The sequence below is a fragment of the Xenopus tropicalis genome, chromosome 8 (assembly GCF_000004195.4).
Source record: "Xenopus tropicalis strain Nigerian chromosome 8, UCB_Xtro_10.0, whole genome shotgun sequence".
In the NCBI taxonomy this organism is placed as follows: Eukaryota; Metazoa; Chordata; class Amphibia; order Anura; family Pipidae; genus Xenopus; species Xenopus tropicalis.
The window spans coordinates 81,704,934-81,724,245 of NC_030684.2; the positions used below are offsets into that span (position 1 = coordinate 81,704,934).

At 41.5% G+C, this 19,312-nt stretch overlaps 2 protein-coding genes across 2 annotated transcripts; both read left to right on the forward strand.

The window, feature by feature from the left end:
- The first annotated feature begins 7,879 nt into the window (after window positions 1-7,879).
- On the forward strand, window positions 7,880-12,200 carry LOC101734966 (interferon lambda-3). Its single transcript, XM_004920951.4, has 6 exons — window positions 7,880-9,444; window positions 9,618-9,808; window positions 10,509-10,586; window positions 11,056-11,199; window positions 11,325-11,405; window positions 11,687-12,200. The coding sequence occupies exons 2-6, from the start codon at window positions 9,662-9,664 to the stop codon at window positions 11,774-11,776; spliced, it is 540 nt and encodes a 179-aa protein (XP_004921008.2). The 5' UTR covers window positions 7,880-9,444; window positions 9,618-9,661; the 3' UTR covers window positions 11,777-12,200.
- A 5,021-nt stretch (window positions 12,201-17,221) lies between these two features.
- Window positions 17,222-19,105, forward strand: ifnl3 (interferon, lambda 3). Its single transcript, NM_001171766.1, has 5 exons — window positions 17,222-17,368; window positions 18,074-18,151; window positions 18,385-18,528; window positions 18,654-18,734; window positions 19,016-19,105. The coding sequence occupies exons 1-5, from the start codon at window positions 17,222-17,224 to the stop codon at window positions 19,103-19,105; spliced, it is 540 nt and encodes a 179-aa protein (NP_001165237.1).
- Window positions 19,106-19,312: the final 207 nt, after the last annotated feature.

The following is a 19,312-nucleotide window of genomic DNA, read 5'->3' on the forward strand; positions in this document are numbered from 1 at the left end:
GGGGGGTTTATGTTTGTTTTATTTTTTAAACTCAAGTTGTTGTTTCACAAGGTTACATGCTGCTTTGCTAAAATGTGTTTTAAGGGGCATTAAGATCCAAATACACTTGTAATTAGTAAACTACATATTTGGACTTGTTAGCAGACTTGCAATGGTTACAATAGCTAATCAAATCTAAGCTGACTTGTAATATATGTATGTAAATGTACAAGACTAGATTGCATTGCCTTTGAAGTAAAAAAAAAAAAACTTTTAAATAAGGAATAAAGGGCTACAAACACAACCACAAATGGTAAGCACTAAAAACATTCATAAAAGGTTCTTGGGCCCCTGCATGCTGCTTGTACTTCCAAGTACTGGAGTGCCAATGCACCTGCCATCTCTAATGAAATATGCGCAAGTGAATGTATTGATGCTAGGGAGCACTGGCTTTACTGCCACTTTGGGCATGGTCATTTATGGATTCCACTGGGACGTTCTTTTAACCTCTACAGACTTGTACCAAGCAAATTGGCTGCTAATGCTTTTGTTAATGCCACCCTTAAAGTGATCTGCTGCTATTGGGGCTGATGCAGCTTTGAGCATGTCTGAACTGATGCTGGAATTAAGTGGAAAAACATGGTGATTTATGGCCAAAAACTTCATAATGAGTGTCAGTGTCACCCCACTCTCAGACGCACATGACACCGGGACGGGGAAACAAGGGGTCACATTTCACACAGGTGTGACTAACATCAGGCACCCCCAAACACACCACCGCCCCAAATAACTATTCGCTGCCACCATTTATCATTAACAGGCGATAGAAACCTAATACACAAATATATCACACACTTCCTCTTACTGTTCTTAGGGTTAGCTTCCACTAATTCAACAAGCACTCTAGCAGCCGAAGGGTTAAATTACAGTCAAACACACACTCCTGCTAGCAGTCAACTACTTAATAAGCATTTACACAGAACTTGCCCTCCACAGTTAGACATGAGGGTATAACATTCTAGGCCCAAACATTTATAACAGGTACTTGAGTCTTAGCCAAAGGACATAACTTAATAAATTTTATATTTAATATTACAAGGGTAAACCGTGCATTTAAAAATATTTTACAAAAAGAGACATACACATACAAACAGTAAATAAAATAAAAGGGAATAAAACACAGAGAAACCCTATGTATGTTACCAAGTTATCTTTTGTGTCCTCCTGAAATTGAGCACACACCCCAACAGAATTGGGACCCTGCGTATGGACTAAAGAGTACCTGGCTCTGTTGCCCTTTTTATTTCCCTGCTGGGACCCTCCCTCATTACTGTATGCTCAGGAACTTGTCCCTTGGGACCCCCTGTAGAGAGCTGCACTTCTTATGCCAGTTTCTTGTCATATAATATTGGTACTTGCCAGTACCCAATATTATTATGAAAATATGGGCTTGCTTTAACCCTTTAAGTGCCAGCAGAATTTGACATTTCGGTTCCCCTCAGTGCTAGACGTTTTGTAAACATTCTGTGCTCTCTCAATTTAGGGGCTTTTACTGGGGGAAGGGTTACGTTTTGGTAGGCAAACTATATATTGTTTTTTTCAGGAGATCCTGAGCTTTCCAAATCTGAGTTTTTGTGTATTTCCACTTCTGAAACAGGATTTAGAGCTTCAAATACAAAAGAAAAAGAATTACAGCAGAATACGGCATACTTTAGATGCCAAAGCCAAAAATCCTGGAACATTAGGTTTACCCCAGAAAACCATATAATTTTGAAAATTTCACATTCTGACGAATCCGAAATGGGTAACTATGTCTCCCAAATCCTAAGTACCAAACGGCAATGCTTTACTGAATTTAGCAGCTTCTATAAAAAATTATGAAAATTCTAAAAAGATCGCTTCAGATCTTCCACTTTCAAGCATCATATCTCCCACATAACATTAGGTACCAAGAAAATACATCCTAAGTATGAAAGCCAAGGGTCCACTGAACAGTTTAATGCCCATTGTGCATAGGATCACCAATGTATTTGGCATTTAGAGACCCCAAAAGGAAGTTAGTACATACAAATTGCCCCGGAGATCTCTTTAGCTACTGAAAATTCAACACGTTTACTGCATTTTCTGTGGGGAAATAACACAAAAAAATACATTGACCCCCCTAAACCATATATTTTTGGAAAGTACACATTCGGGCGAATTCAAAATTGGTACCCATGTCTTTCTACTCCAAACTACAGAGTCGCAGTGCTTTCCCAAAATTGAAGGTTTTGATGAAATACCTGAAAATCGCATCAAATCTTCCACTTTCAAGCACCTTATCTCACACATAACATTAGGTACCAAGAAAACACACCCTAAATCTGAAAGCTAAGGGTCCCCTGAACAGTTTGATACCCATTGTGAATAGGATCACCAATGTACCTGGCATTTAGAGACCCCAAAAGGAAGTTAGTACATACAATTTGCCCCGGAGATCTCTTTAGCTACTGAAAATTCAACGTTTACTGCATTTTCTGTGGGGTAAAAACACAAAAAAATACATTGACCCCCCCAAAACCATATATCTTCAGAAAGTACACATTCAGGTGAATTCAAAACAGGCACCCAAGAAAACACATCCTAAATATGAAAGCCAAGGGTCCACTGAACAGTTTGATGCCCATTGTGCATAGGATCACCAATGTATTTGGCATTTAGAGACCCCAAAAGAAAGTTAGTGCATACAAAGTGTATACGCTGCAATATAAGCTACCGGCATGCGCATTATGTGCCATAAGACCCCCTAACGGTTGGAGACCCTAGAAAACTATACATTTTCCAAAAGTACACATTCTGACAAAACAAATATGGGTAAATACATCTTTCTACTGCAAGCTACCAAACTACAAAGCTATGCTAAATAGAACGGTTTTTATGACATTTCTGAAAATCGTCCCAAAGCTTGCATTTTACCCCATTATGTACCCCCACATTTTGTAACGTATCAACATAAAACATTCTAAATATGAATGCCAGGGGTTTACTGAACAGTTTGATGCCCTATATGCGTAGATTTGCCAAACTATGTGCCGTACAGGGGCACCCAAATAAAAATAGTGCATATGAATTTACACATAAGACGCTCCGGCTCATGCAAATTTTGCACCCGGTATGTGTATTATGTGCCATAAGACCCCCTAACAGTACCGAGACCCTAGAAAACCATATATTTTCCGAAAGTACACATTCTGACAAAACAAAAATGGGTAAATACATCTTTCTACTGCAAACTACCAAACTACAAAGCTATGCTAAACAGAACGGTTTTTGTGACATTTCTGAAAATCTTTGTTGCATGTTGCCCCATTACGTACCCCACATTTAGTAATGTACCAACATAAAACACTCTAAGTATGAACGCCAGGGGTCTAATGAACAGTTTGATGCCCAATATGCATAGATTTATCAAACTATGTGGGGTACAGAGGAGGCCAAATTGAAATACAGCAGGCAAAATGTCCATTTGCAAAGACAAGAACCAAAGAACAATGTGAAATGCAATAAAATTGCTAAAAATAAAATCACTAAAATCAATGTTTTTTTTTCCTAGTAATATCTGCGGTCAGAATAACAGTTTGAATATTTTGGCTTTGGCAAATAAGTTTTACAGACAACAGTGATGCATAACTGAAAATGCAATAAAATGGCTAAAAATGCACCAAAATCACAGAAAATGTAGTAAAAACACCAAAATAATACACAAAAGGTATTGCGCAGTGCAGTTAGCGAATACGCTATTCGCAATGGCAATAAAACATTTTTTTAAGGCAAGAATAAAAACGATTACAAAAAAAATTACAAAATTACATAAGTGTGTGTGTACACATGGCAAAAATGTGTTTTGTGTGGATGTGCTGTGAATGTGTGAAAACCCCCAACCCTCCCCCCCCCCCCCCAAAATGTATGTGTGTGTGTAAGTATAAGTCTGTACTAATGTAATAAGGGTGTGATTGTGTGTTGGTGTGTGTATTTGGCACCTTCCTGGGCAGAAGAAGCCTGAAGATTGCAGACAGACACAGGAGAGGCAGCTGCAGGCGATCGTGAGTGGGCGGTGCAGAAAGGGGGGGGGCGAGAGAGCAGAGGGGAGTGGAGGATGGGAGAGGGAGAGCTTTTGCTATGGGGCCCCTGGACGATCGCGCCCCAGGGGCCACTCATTCTCCCCCAGGTGCTCGTTGCCTAGGGGCTGGGGAACGAACGGGGAGCAAAGGAGCAGCTTGAAAAGCCACTCCTCCGCTCCCAAACCTGGAAGTGCAGCAGGACGTAGAATATACGTCCTGTGGCACTTAGGTACTTTTATAGACAGGACGTAGATTCTACGTCCTGTGGCACTTAAAGGGTTAACCCATATGTGGGTGATCAGAATGATACCAAACATGAGGGGGGTCTCCGTCCCCCAGAAACTATCCCTCCTAACTGGTGGGTATAGGCAGTCCCTGTTTGGTATCATTGGGAAGCATGGGACCTCCTCATAACCAATATGTGATTTATGAGGATATGAACCCTAAAGCAAAGGAGATATGGGCCCCTTTCTATAATCCATATTTTCTACACACCTGGAAGATTATCTTTCCTCATGGTCATATCTTCAGTACGCAGAGTGTCAGAGCTAAGGGTAATTCCAGTGATTCAGCACTGCATGTGTTTCATAAGGACAAGGATGTTTTGCATACCCATCCATCCATCCTTCCTGTAAGGTTCTGCTGGGTCTTTAACCAGGAACCTTTTGGTTGCTGGCTGCTCTCCTTAATCACTATCCCAGGAGAGCAACTGTTAAGTGCTTATCTTCCTTTCTATCTGGGCTGACCCTGCCATATATAAGCCCAGCCCTCCTCTCTATTTAGAGCACTATGGCATTGTCCCTAGCTCCTAGTTCCCTATTCTGGCTCCTTTTCCTTCTCTGATTCTGCTCTGTCCTTGTTTAGTCCTGTTCTTCCTCCAGCCTTTGCCCCTTTTCTTGTCTGCACAGTATTGGTTCTTGCCTGAAGACTTCCCTTTTCCTTCTCTTCAGTTCCCTGCTACCTTTCCCTTACACTTCCTGCCTAAAGTTGTTTGAGAGCTCAGGATTTACCTCATGTGCATGAAGACAATTCAACACTCTTTGTCATTCCGTCAGGCCCTCGAGCAGGCCGGCCAGCTTCTAACCCTACCATAGCCAGATGGATTCGGGAGGCCATCCGTAGGGCTCATGTGGCAAAGGGGAAGTCTCCTCTTCTTTTTGATTCAGGAAATTCTATGAGAGCAATGGGAGCCTCCTGGACGTGGCACAACTTGCATCAGCAGAGTACATCGGCAACCTGGACCACAGTTCAAACATTCACAAGATTCTACTGCCTCAATACATTGAGGCCTGCCTTTAACAGAGGCCTCCTTTGGCCGCAAGGTTTTGCATACAGTAGTACAGGATTTTATGCACTTACTGTTTCTATGTAGTTGACAGAGGGACACAGGACATCCCACCCAGTCATACTTGTCTATAGTTGAAATATTTCTGTTCTGTTTTATTCTCCTTGTGTCCAGAATTCTTGGTAGTGCTAGGAGTAGAGTTGGAGTAGTCCTGGGACACCCTTTTTCATCTGTCTGTATTTTCAAGTGTCCTGCCTCCTGGAGCATGCAAAAAAAAATGTAATTCTAAGCAACTTTCAAATATACATTCTGTAAAAAAAGTCAATGGTTATTTGTTAATGTAATACAACTGAAAGCAGTACCTGTCTGTCCCTGTCTGCACTTCTGGTTCTTCACAAATCAGCTCTCTACTACATTATTTCACTAGTCACAATACTGAGGAACCAAAATATACTGCCTTCAACAGCCCATAATATTACAAAGAACTAATACCATTAATTAGATGTAGTGAATGTATTGTGAAAATTTGCTTTTTCTAGTTGTAATATTGGTGTGTAGGCGCCATCTCAGTGAGTTGTGCCTGAGTCTGAACTTTCAGAAGGAGCCAGCAGTACTCATTAGTACACTGCTTTCAGGTACCCTATTGTTTCTCCTACTCCCATGTAACTGGAGGAGTCCCAAGCCAGACTTGGATTTCTTACTATTGAGTGCTATTCTGTATGACTAAGGTTTATTAGAGCACAAGTCACATGGCCATAAAAAAATCTGCACTTTTAAAACACGGATTTCATTGCAGGATTCTGCTGGAAAAGCTCTATTAACCGATGCGGTTTTTATGTTTTCCTATAGCATTATTCCTTTAAGGTAACATAAATCAGAAATAGCTGGCCTATACCTATGTTAATTCATATTGGTGCAAGATTAACCCTGTCACTTGAAGAACATCACAGGCTAATATGATTAAAGATTCAAGAACTTCTTCCTTTACCATATTTGTATGATATGGTTAAGAATTATAGTAGCCATCACTGAGAATATTGTTGAAATTGAACAAATTGTGTAAATATATATATATAGAGAGAGAGAGAGATCCTCTATTCAAAACAAAAACTTGTGTTGAATTAAAAGACATTAATAAGGCCTAAAACCTGTGTTACTAGATGTCAAAATATATGCTCAGGTGATCTCCTTTGCTTGTATATAAGGTTGGCAGTATCATTATGTCAGTAAGACCTTGGTACAAACAGAATAATAGCTTATCAAAATGTTAAAGGAAAGTCATTTTGGCATTTTACTTCCAATAGATTTGCCACATTAGTGCCACCTAGAACAATATATTTATTCTGCAGAAAGCATTACCATACTTGAGGAAAGAGCCTTAGAAGCTCTCTCTGTTTGCTAAAGATTGCAGCTGCCATTTTAGCTTGGTCTTCATAGCTTCCTGCTGTATAGCTCTAGCCCTTATAGCTCAGATCACACATTCCTAAGGGAGGGGGGAGAGAGGAGAGGACTGCCTAGACTCTGGCCCAGGAATGGAGGATTTTCTGAGAGCGGAAGTCAGATACCTGAAGAACATGTTTACAAAAAAGGAGACAAGAAATCCTGTTTCTTTTGATAGAGGACTAAGTGCAGCGTTTCTGTGAGTGCTTATGGCTGTATTTACATACTTCCCCTTTAAAAAAAAGATACATGTGTATCGAGTTTAACCTTTTATGTAAAACCTGCCTAACTGTTAGTTGATCAAGAGGAAGGCAACCACGCTCCTGAATCCTTTCCAATTTGCGTAAAAACCCTTCCTGACTCTAAAGGTCCCCATACACGGGCCGACTATAGCTGCCGATATCGGTCCCTTGGACCGATTCGGCAGCTAATCGGCCCGTGTATGGGGAGAGCAGAGCGGCCTGGCCGACCGATATCTGGCCTGAAATTGGCCAGATCTCGATCGGCCAGGTTAGAAAATCCGGTCGGATCGGGGACCGCATCGGCTCATTGATGTGGTCCCCGATCCGACCGCCCCATTGCCGCCAACATAATCGGGCCAAACGATCGGATTTTTTTTTTTTTACCTAAATGCTCCCCGATATCGCCCACCCGTAGGTGGGGATATCGGGGGAAGATCCGCTCGCTTGGCGACATCGCCAAGCGAGCGGATCTGCTCGTGTATGGCCACCTTTAGATGGCAATGGGACCAGTCCCTGAATCACCTTTTGTACTAAGCTATTTTACATAATCCTGTATTTTTTTACTTGCTTAAAATCCATCCAACCACTTCTTATGTATCTGCCAGTACAGCTAATTCAAGGACAGAATTCCACAACGTCATAGCTCTCATTGTAAATAAAACGTATAAAATACTTTATATTTATACATAATTATCATATTACCCCTTAATCACCTCTTCTCCAGTGTAAGCAACCCTAGTCTTTCTTTGTAACTGAGACTTTCTAGATTATTCTAGATGGGGCCTTACCAGTGCTCTGTAAAGGGGAAGAATAACCCCCTCCTCCCGTGAATCTATACCCCTTTTAATACAGCTCAAAACCTTGTTTGCCCTTGCAGCTGCTGCCTGGCATTGCTTGCTACAGCCACTTGCTCCAGTTTACTATTTCCTCAATTTAAATATGCTCAATAATAACATTAGTATCATAAAGCGTTAACTAGGAAGTTATTGATGGATCTGATAACACCCTAAATATGTAATTTCAATTGGGGTTAAAACTATATGTGACCTTATATTAAATCTAACCCTAATTATTTAATTAACTCAGAAAATGAACTGGGAGAGAAAGCAAAGAATTGCTAAGGTTTGTTGGATATTAGATACATTTTGTATAAACTTACTGTATTTATAACAGGTAATTTTGATATGATAATGATTCTACTTCTTTTCCTGCCTCCCAATCCCAGCATGCTTCTGAAGGTAATGGGTGTACACTGGGTGTAGTATGTGGACTGCTGAGTCTGTAAATTGACTTGTACTTTTGGGGTTGTTGCTATAATAAAGTTCCCTGTTATAGTTCTGAAAACAGAATGGAAACTTCTAAAATGCATGCAAAATGCACATATGGGAGCCCTGCTAATACTTTACAAGGTATGACTTTTAATGCACCCTTTGCAAAAGGCAACATACTTGTCCCTAATGAATTGCATACTAACAGTTTTGCCACCACAAGTCAGTTTAGAAATGATGAAAACCACATAGGCCACATTTTGCTGGCGCTCACTTAGGCCTGGACCTAAAACAACAAATTAGTAAGGTTGGCAAGTCCCTCACAGGCCGCATAGTTATAAATAGGAAGAAGGTGTCCGCACTCTGGCTCACAACTCTAACTAAACCTTAACCCTCCAAGCTAACAACAGCCAAATTCCTGAACCTTCCAATGCACTTACAGCTAGTAATAGGAAAGAAAGCATCCACACTGGGGAATGGCTGGGCTGAGACTTGGCAGATGTTTAAATCTCCCACCCACCCAGCACCGAGAGGCCTTTTTTCACCCCTGTTACTAGTGGTAAGTGCAGGGTGTGTTCATTATTGCATTGGCAAAAAATACTTAATTGTGTGTTAATTACATGGCACATTCCATGTAAATTTTGCATTTACTTCATAAATGAGCCCTACAATTTTTGAATGAGAAGGTTAACAGTATATTATATTAGGAAGGTAAAGAAAGCAGTTTTATGTTGTTGTTGATGTTATTGGCCCTTTAATGGCATGCAAATATATATTAATACATTACAGTGTCACTAGGTGGCAGTGCTCCCCACTGATAATCTCTGCAGGTGGAAGGTGTGCACTGGAAGGCAGACAATGACAGAGTGAGTAACTGGAGGAATTCCCTACCTATAAACACGTCACCTCCTCACTTGTTAAGTAAGGAAAGTGAAAGATCCCTGTTAGTTCCCAGTTATTCTCTCACCAATCCTATTGTAACCAACAGAGCCAGACATACAGAAAGAGATCCTGCCCTTGCACAAATGCATTTTCTTTTCATCTGGGACTCCAGGTATAAAAAGATAAAGATGGGAAGCACTAGGACAAACTGCAGCTCAGAAGCACAGAGGAACCATCTGAGAGACCAGGTAAGGGAGTCACATATGTAATAGGGAGTCTGTGTGTTGTGTGGTGGGTGCTGTGCACCTGTGCATATATGGGATTTGCTGTTCATGAGATATGGCTTGGGTGTTTGTGTATATGCTACATGAGAGTGAGAACACTCACTAATATTGTACGTGCACTCACTGATCTCTCACAGGGTTGCAGAGTCCTTGTTGAACACAGAACATTAATCCAGAAGCCATGGAAATTCCTATCAGACTGGCCGCCATGATGGTCCTGCTGGTGACAGTGACAGCGCATCCACACAGAAGGCACTGCCACATGTCCAGATACGGATCTGTGTCCCCCAGTGATATAAGGGCAGTCAGACGCCTGCACAATGAACATGTGAGTGTGAGACACACATAAAAAGGGGTTGTGACTGCGCCCCATTCATCAGAAGATGCAGGATGGATACATTGGGAACCATGTAGAAGCGCAGGACTGTGTTTGGGCACAATACCTTAATGAATTACATCAATATACACTCTCCATTATATCTATTTTAGAGCATACGGTGTGATCATAATTGCACCAATATTTGCAGACTTAGAGGTATAAGGGAGCATTCACAATATCCCATGCAGTGTGTAAAGTGCAAAAAACACAGCAATCAGCCACTTTTGTAGATTGGCCACTTTATGGGGCATTGTGCAAATAGCCGCAGGCCGGAGCACAGAGTGAACTCCTTGCTGAATCTAGTGTTGCATGTGTTAGGCCGTTCTAGATTAAAAAGGGGTTAGCTTTGGGCATCCCCCTACCTGTACCAGATGCACAAGATACACAGCTGCAGGATGTGCAGGCCATATCAGGGCCCTGTCCTTAACTTTTGTTCTAAGGCGGGCAGTAAGGGCAGGGCTGGGGTGTGCCTTTTGATGCTGCTTTTTGCATGGAGCGCCAGAGCAGCACAGCCCTGGTAGAAAAAGTATCTAAATCATTTCAATATAGGAGATATATAGGTGGTTCCCAAGAGTTATTTATATGAGTGATTATAACTGCCACTGCCCATCTGTACATACAGGACATTACATAGTCTGTTCTTCTCTAGGAGAAAAGTCCTTTCAGCGATGGGATAAAATGTCAGAAGAAACTGTTTCGCCAGAAGCCGTCTGTATGTGACCTGAAGGTAAGGAAATGTAGTTCCCACACCCTGTTTCAGTTTTTCTTATGAGTATAAAAAAGGGACTTTGCCTTTTAGGGTTCTGGCACATGGGGAGATTAGTCGCCCGTGACAAATCTCCCTGTTCGCGGGCGACTAATCTCCCCGAAATGCCATCCCACCGGCGAAAATGTAAATCACCGGTGGGATGGCATACGCGGCGGCGTGATTTCAGTGACATCGTGGAAGTTGCCTTGCCGGTGGGATGGCATTTCGGGGAGATTAGTCGCCCGCGAACAGGGAGATTTGTTGCGGGTGATTAATCTCCCCGTGTGCCAGAGCCCTTACCTGTTCCTCTTTGGGTCTCTTTTGCAAGTACTGACAGTATTTCCCTTGTACCTACCCATGATATTGAACCTCCTAAGTACCACCTCTTGCTCTCTCGTGAGGTATCTCTTATATCTGCATTAAAGTGACATTTTATCCTGTTCCTCAGGCAAGTGACAGACTGATTCTGACTCTGGAGAGAGTTACCATGGCTGTAGATGTGCTGACAAACATGACAGAGTCTCCACTTAGTGAATTTGTAACCCAGCCGCTTGAGTTTTTCCATAGCCTGGAAGATGATCTGAAGCACTGTGTAAGTTCAAATGGGCAATATACAAGGCATACTAGGAGAAATCTAAAATGCAGAGGTACAGGGTAACTTTCTTCTACAGGCAAATCAATGCTTCATTATCTAACAATGTCTATTTTCCCCTACAGAGGAAATCTCCATTGTACAGTGACCCTCCCTCCCAACAGCTGATGCCGTGGCTGAACCATCTCAAGCATTTCAGGGAAAGGGTGAGGATACTGTAGATGAGCAGAGGATGAGGGGTAGGAAGGGGAGCAGACAAGAATATATTCCCACATTGTACTTAGCGGGCAGCATGGACAACAGGTTGTATGCTGTATAGGTGCTATTGGTAGTGAAGTTGGATTCATTTTACAGAATGTGAAATCTCAGGGCACTATCAAAGCACATACAAAAATTCCCCAAACTGAGTTGCAGCTATTAGGAAACAATTTTGGATTTCCTAATATTTGTCAGATCTCTGGACTAATACGTTTGCCCCTCTCTGTAGGTTTCCTCTCAGTGTGTGCAGGATGCCGTGTTACTCAGCCTAACCCAGCTCCTAATTGAAGATGTAATGTGTTGGGCTAATAAGGAATAATGCCCTGCTCTCTCCAGGAGCAGAGTCAGTAGAATCCATATGGACAGATTATCCCACAAGCTTCCCCTGCTCTACAAGCCTGCACATCCCTATCAGAGCCCATACACAGGAGGCACCGGATCATTTACTCCTTCTCCAGACTGTCAGTCATTCACAACAATCCTCATATAGAGTATGGGCAGTGCCCAGCTTCTTATACCTCTACCTGCCATTGTGCCCATTGGACTGATAATTGGACTGGACTGGACCAACCTACACTTAAATCAGAGGCTGCAGAACAAAAATATTACAAATATTATTATTTTAATCTTATTTATACTAATTTATTATTTTTGTAGTTTATTAATGCATTGTATTTCAACTCCCAGGAGGAGATATTGCTAATAGTTTATATGTTTGTTGTTTTTATAAATATGACTATGACTATTTATTTGTTATGCTATTTTTTTTAAAATAAACTACATAATTACAGTGATTATGGCTTTGTGTGCAATATGTAGCTATTCACTTTAGTGCAGTAATAAGTAATCTCACAATTATAACTGTGCTAGCATCACTGAGCATCACAAAACATCATGTGGAAAATACAAATCACACCAAACACTGCAGTGGTATCTGCCCATAGGCAGAAGGGTTGGGGTGCAACACAGAAGAAGGGAGGAATCCTAAGCAACAAAGTGACCTCCAGAATTGTGGAGGCTCTTGTCTGGAAACCAAGGAGAGCTGGGAACCCCCGCCATAGACCCATGTGAATTTACCCTGCTATGTAAAGCAGCAATATGCATAAGTATAAGGAAAGAATAAGAGTAGAAAAACCACTAAGAGGGTCAAAGAATACACCAAGGGGTGTGAGAGTGTGAGCAGTTTCTTGTTTTCAAACTCAAATTTTCAATATTGATCAATCAAAGAATTGATAAATAGACAAGAAATCTGATAAACGTGCCTCCAGAATCAGTTTGCTCAATAGATATGTAGCACTGATTTAATACTTATTCATGAAGAGTCCAATCACATAGAGCAAGACAATAACACAAGTGATAAAACTACTAAACCCAAACATTATACCATTCACGTAGGAACATGCTTTCAAAAAATCAAAAATATTGCAATGTTCAGCTAATTATTATGTCTGTAGGAAGTCCAAAATACAAGGTGTGAATGAAATAGTTCTGCCTAAGCTCTTCAATATATATAAATGTCTTTTATGTTGAAATATTATTTTAAAGTGGCTTCCCGGGGTTACCCCTGATATTTAGAAGACTATAGGGCTCATTTACTAAAGTAAGCCAACATGCAAAGGGCAAAATCCAGGCACAAAACCCTATGTGTTTGCTGGCAATATATTGTAACTCCATTTTGGCTAGTATTTGCCAATGTCCAGCTAGAGGGTATGAGCACGAGCACATGTGACTCAAACATGCAGAAAAGGCCTTCACAAATGCGCTTATGAGATGTTGCTGAACTGCAACTCTTCACTGCCAAAGGTGTATATGATGGACATCAGTGGTTCTTTTACAATGAACTATAAATTGATTTATTGGTGATGTACACAGCTGATGCATGGTGAATACTCACAGCACTGAGGTATAGTTGTACAATGCAACAGTTGCAATATAAGCAGAATGTTGTAGCACCCCTGTGGAGACTGATGTGGAATAGTATCATATACAGTTGAGCTCCAAACATCTCCGGACACGACATGCTGCTAAAACCAGGTCTTTATTGTTCCATCTAAAAACTAGACGCCTGACATGTTTCTTGCGCGAACGCACTTACTCATAGGCATACATATACAACAGTAGGAGGGTTTAAATAGTGTCATAAGCAATTAAACATGCAAATTAAGACATCAATACATACACCCCCATCAGTAAAAAAGCACACATAGTGGAATCTGGAACCTGTATAAATCAAAACTGTAGGCTATATTAACAAGGCCAATCATTTAAAAAAGACTTTTTTTGTAAAATGCATATGTAGAATACATCCAATCAATCCAAGTAAACTGTTCAATACATCAATATCAATAAATATAGTAAAAAGTAAATAATATTAATTTAATACATGAATGGCAACATTAAATGTTAGAAATTCTTTTATGTACAAATAAATAGACTCATAAATTCAAACATAGCAGCTAATGTCAAAAATAGAATTGAGGCCATTAGGATATCGTGTATCAAGAGTAAATATCCATTTGACTTCAGAACGTAAGAGCCTAGCATATAAGTCACTGCGCCTTGCATCAGGAAGAATTTTATCTATGACTTGAATGTGCAAAAACGATACATCAGATTGGCAACATTGTAAAAAGTGTCTAGCCACGGGACTGTTGCTACTTCTAGCAGCTATATGTCTAATATGTTCCCTCATCCTGCTCTTAAGGGAGCGTGTTGTACAGCCAACATATTGAATGCTACATCTTGAACAGGTTAGAAGATACACAACATATCGCGTATTACAGTTGGCATAAAAATGCATGTTAAATACTGTCCCAGACACTGAACTACTAAAGGTAGTGGATTGCCTGATATGTGAACAAGTAACACATCTGCGTGCTCCACAGCGATATGTACCCTTTACTGTAAGCCATGTCGCTCTCAAAGGCCGGGACCGCCACAGAGTTGGTGAAAGTATATTACCCAATGTGGGAGCTTTTTTTGCAACAATATTGTAACCACCTTGTAATACCAATGCCAAGTCAGGATCATTATAGAGAACAGGAATTAAATTAGAAACTATACGTTTAATCTTATAGAACTGATTAGAAATTGGTGATGTACACAGCTGATGCATGGTGAATACTCACAGCACTGAGGTATAGTTGTACAATGCAACAGTTGCAATATAAGCAGAATGTTGTAGCACCCCTGTGGAGACTGATGTGGAATAGTAGACAGACGTCCCAAGGGTGTCCACCTTAACTGGCCCAGATCCCTACAGTCAACTGCTGTTCAGGGTTTAGAAATAGCCTGAATCCTTTGAACTGTAGTCCCTACAATAAGGCAGCAGAGCCTTGGGTGTACTAAACCCACTAAATTCTCCATTGTTGGAGCACACAGCTGCTCTTGCTAAATAACTCTAAGTCACACTCCTAGAGCGTGCTATTACAGTGGTCTAACCTGCAAATGACTTCACCTCATTCACAGGGTCCCTTCCCCCCCGACTTAGATCGATAGTAGGATTGCTTCCTCTAGGGCACAGGCTTCTAGGCCTATTTGGCCCAGGCTCAATGGAACACTACCTTATGCTGGTAAGAGGAAGGCCAAAGAGGAAGTGCCCACACCCTGCATAACACTTTATTACAGTGGGCAGGAAGTGGTCATCCTATCTAGGGGTCAATAATTTCACAGATGCAAATATCTAAAGTTGAAACATATCATTCTGCTTAGTAACAGCAAACTCGGAGGTGTAGGGAATAAGACCATATGGATGGGTCCCTTTAATATCTTGTCCCAGAGGCAACACTGAAGGTTTGGCACAAGAATAAGGAAACTTACCAGTTAGCCCATTATCCCAACATCTTACAACCACTCATGTATAACCCTGATTTTAAGCCTAGTTTGGAGCCGGCCTCTTTTACAAGGTGGAACAAAATAGACGATAGATCCACCAGAATCAGCGACTTTGTGGTCGACAACAGAGTCATACCACTTGCAGAAATCCAAAAAAAGGTGGGGCACACATCCTAGGGACATATGGAACTATAATCAGCTACACACATACATAACATCGTGCAAGGGTGGAGACTGGAATAGACCCCCCACTACGTGGGAAAAACTAATCACATCAATAGAACCCAATAAGAGTATAGACAAGCCTCTCTCCAGACTCTATAATATGCTAAACACGACAACTTCACCTATTCCAAAACCATTCTGTACAGCCTGGGAGAAAGAATTAAACACAACAATCACACCTAGCCTATGGGATAGGATTTTCAGACTAGTCCACAAAGCATCAAGAGCTGCAAGAACTAGAGAAGCTATATACAAATTGGTCACTAGATGGCATCATATGCCAGCCAAGCTTCAAAAGATGTACACTAATTGCTCTAACCTCTGCTGGCGCTGTAACCAACTAGCAGGAACGCACTCACACATATGGCTAACGTGCTCAAAGCTTAAACCCTACTGGGAAAGGATAATAGAAACAATTAATGAAACAACGCAATTCTCCATTAAACTAGACTATACTGCTTCTATACTACTATATGCAATACCAGAGAAAAATATAACCCTGATAGACCCATTCACGATACATCTGCTACAAGCTGCAAAGTTGCTGATTCCCCAAAAGTGGAAATCCCCCAACCCTCCCACATATAATGACTGGCTAGCCAAAGTTGAGGAAATAAGAAAACTCGAGGAGATCTCCTTCTCAATACAAAACAAAAACCAGTATTACAAAAATATATGGTCACCTTGGACTAACTACCTACAGAAACTGAGCCAAAGCGGGCACCCATAGCATAGCATAATAAAGAACAACTTACCCTCCCACATTAACCCCCCCCCTCTTGCCCACTCAAATATATAAGGTATTACAGACAAAGACAAGGGAAAATGTGGTATCCACTGAAAAGTTTGTTAAAACTGTGTGATTGAGACAATGTGAAAATAAAAAATGTGCCAGTACAAGATAGTTATGACTTGTTGTTAGATATGCCTTTACTTATTGCCAAATAACTATGTGTATGACTGCTACCTCCCCCCCCCCACCTCTTTCCTTCTGTACCCCTCCCCACCCCCTTTTTTTTTTGAAAAAAACAAAATAAAGAATTTAATATCTTGTGCCCTTTTGTACCAATCTCTATCAAGCATACCCTGTAAACATTTTTGACTGGCTAACACGGTACATCACCTTTTCCTAGTTATATTAATACATAACCAGTGTCACTAGGTGGCAGTGCTCCCCACTGATAATCTCTGCAGGTGGAAGGTGTGCACTGGAAGGCAGACAATGACAGAGTGAGTAACTGGAGGAATTCCCTACCTATAAACACGTCACCTCCTCACTTGTTAAGTAAGGAAAGTGAAAGATCTCTGTTAGTTCCCAGTTATTCTCTCACCAATCCTATTGTAACCAACAGAGCCAGACATACAGAAAGAGATCCTGCCCTTGCACAAATGCATTTTCTTTTCATCTGGGACTCCAGGTATAAAAGGATAAAGATGGGAAGCACTGGGACAAACTGCAGCTCAGAAGCACAGAGGAACCATCTGAGAGACCAGGTAAGGGAGCCACATATGTAATAGGGAGGCTGTGTGTTGTGGGTGCTGTGCACCTGTGCATATATGGGATTTGCTGTTCATGAAATATGGCTTGGGTGTTTGTGTATATGCTACATGAGATGAGAACACTCACTAATATTGTACATGCACTCACTGATCTCTCACAGGGTTGCAGAGTTATTGTTGAATACAGAACATTAATCCAGAAGCCATGGAAATTCCTATCAGACTGGCCGCCATGATGGTCCTGCTGGTGACAGTGACAGCGCATCCACACAGAAGGCACTGCCACATGTCCAGATACAGATCTGTGTCCCCCAGTGATATAAGGGCAGTCAGACGCCTGCACAATGAACATGTGAGTGTGAGACACACATAAAAAGGGGTTGTGACTGCGCCCCATTCATCAGAAGGGGCAGGATGGATACATTGGGAACCATGTGGAAGTGCAGGAGTGTGTTTGGGCACAATACCTTAATGAATTACATCAATATACACTCTCCATTATATCTATTTTAGAGCATACGGTGTGATCATAATTGCACCAATATTTGCAGACTTAGAGGTATAAGGGAGCATTCACAGTGTCCCATGCAGTGTGTAAAGTTCAAAAAACACAGCAATCAGCCACTTTTGTAGATTGGCCACTTTATGGGGCATTGTGCAAATAGCCGCAGCCCAGAGCACAGAGTGAACTCCTTGCTCAATCTAGTGTTGCATGTGTTAGGCCGTTCTAGATTAAAAAGGGGTTAGCTTTGGGCATCCCCCTACCTGTACCAGATGCACAAGATACTCAGCTGCAGGATGTGCAGGCCATATCAGGGCCCTGTCCTTACCTTTTGTCCTAAGGCGGGCAGTAAGGGCAGGGCTGGGGTGTGCCTTTTGATGCTGCTTTTTGCATGGAGCGCCAGAGCAGCACAGCCCTGGTAGAAAAAGTATCTAAATCATTTCAATATAGGAGATACTGTATATAGGTGGTTCCCAGGAGTCATTTATATGAGTGATTATAACTGCCACTGCCCATCTGTACATACAGGACATTACATAGTCTATTCTTCTCTAGGAGAAAAGCCCTTTCAGCGATGGGATAAAATGTCAGAAGAAACTGTTTCGCCAGAAGGCGTCTGTATGTGACCTGAAGGTAAGGAAATGTAGTTCCCACACTTATAATAAAACCCTGTTTTAGTTTTTTCTGATGAGTATAAATAAGGGACATTGCCTTTTACCTGTCCCTCTTTGGGTCTCTTTTGCAAGTACTGACAACATTTCCCTTGTACCTACCCATGATATTAAACCTCCTAAGTACCACCTCTTGCTCTCTCGTGAGGTATCTCTTATATCTGCATTAAAGTGACATTTTATCCTGTTCCTCAGGCAAGTGACAGACTGATTCTGACTCTGGAGAGAGTTACCATGGCTGTAGATGTGCTGACAAACATAACAGACTCTCCACTTAGTGAATTCGTATCCAAGCCGCTTGAGTTTTTCCATAGCCTGGAAGATGATCTGAAGCACTGTGTAAGTTCAAATGGGCAATATACAAGGCATACTAGGAGAACTCTAAAATGCAGTGGTACAGGGTAACTGTCTTCTACAGGCAAATCAATGCTTCATTTTCTAACAATGTCTGTTTTCCCTTACAGAGGAAGTCTCCATTGTACAGTGACCCTCCCTCCCAACAGCTGATGCCATGGCTGAACCATCTCAAGCATTTCAGGGAAAGGGTGAGGATACTGTAGATGAGCAGAGGATGAGGGGTAGGAAGGGGAGCAGACAAGAATATATTCCCACATTGTACTTAGCAGGCAGCATGGACAACAGGTTGTATGCTGTATAGGTACTATTGGTAGTGAAGTTGGATTCATTTTACAGAATGTGAAATCTCAGGCCACTATCAAAGCACATACAAAAATTCCCCAAACTGAGTTGCAGCTATTAGAAAACAATTTTGGATTTCCTAATATTTGTCAGATCTCTGGACTAATACGTTTGCCCCTCTCTGTAGGTTTCCTCTCAGTGTGTGCAGGATGCCGTGTTACTCAGCCTAACCCAGCTCCTAATTGAAGATGTAATGTGTTGGGCTAATAAGGAATAATGCCCTGCTCTCTCCAGGAGCAGAGTCAGTAGAATCTATATGGAGAGATTATCCCACAAGCTTCCCCTGCTCTACAAGCCTGCACATCCCTATCAGAGCCCATACACAGGAGGCACCGGATCATTTACTCCTGCTCCAGACTGTCAGTCATTCACAACAATCCTCATATAGAGTATGGGCAGTGCCCAGCTTCTTATACCTCTACCT

Bases quoted from the DNA above. Each gene is read 5' to 3' on its own strand.
- LOC101734966 (XM_004920951.4), top strand. From the start codon at position 9,662: ATGGAAATTCCTATCAGACTGGCCGCCATGATGGTCCTGCTGGTGACA. The intron at 9,809-10,508 runs GTGAGTGTGAGA...GTTCTTCTCTAG, and splicing joins GACGCCTGCACAATGAACAT to GAGAAAAGTCCTTTCAGCGA. The intron at 11,200-11,324 runs GTAAGTTCAAAT...TTTCCCCTACAG, and splicing joins AAGATGATCTGAAGCACTGT to AGGAAATCTCCATTGTACAG.
- ifnl3 (NM_001171766.1), top strand. From the start codon at position 17,222: ATGGAAATTCCTATCAGACTGGCCGCCATGATGGTCCTGCTGGTGACA. The intron at 17,369-18,073 runs GTGAGTGTGAGA...ATTCTTCTCTAG, and splicing joins GACGCCTGCACAATGAACAT to GAGAAAAGCCCTTTCAGCGA. The intron at 18,735-19,015 runs GTGAGGATACTG...CCCTCTCTGTAG, and splicing joins TCAAGCATTTCAGGGAAAGG to GTTTCCTCTCAGTGTGTGCA.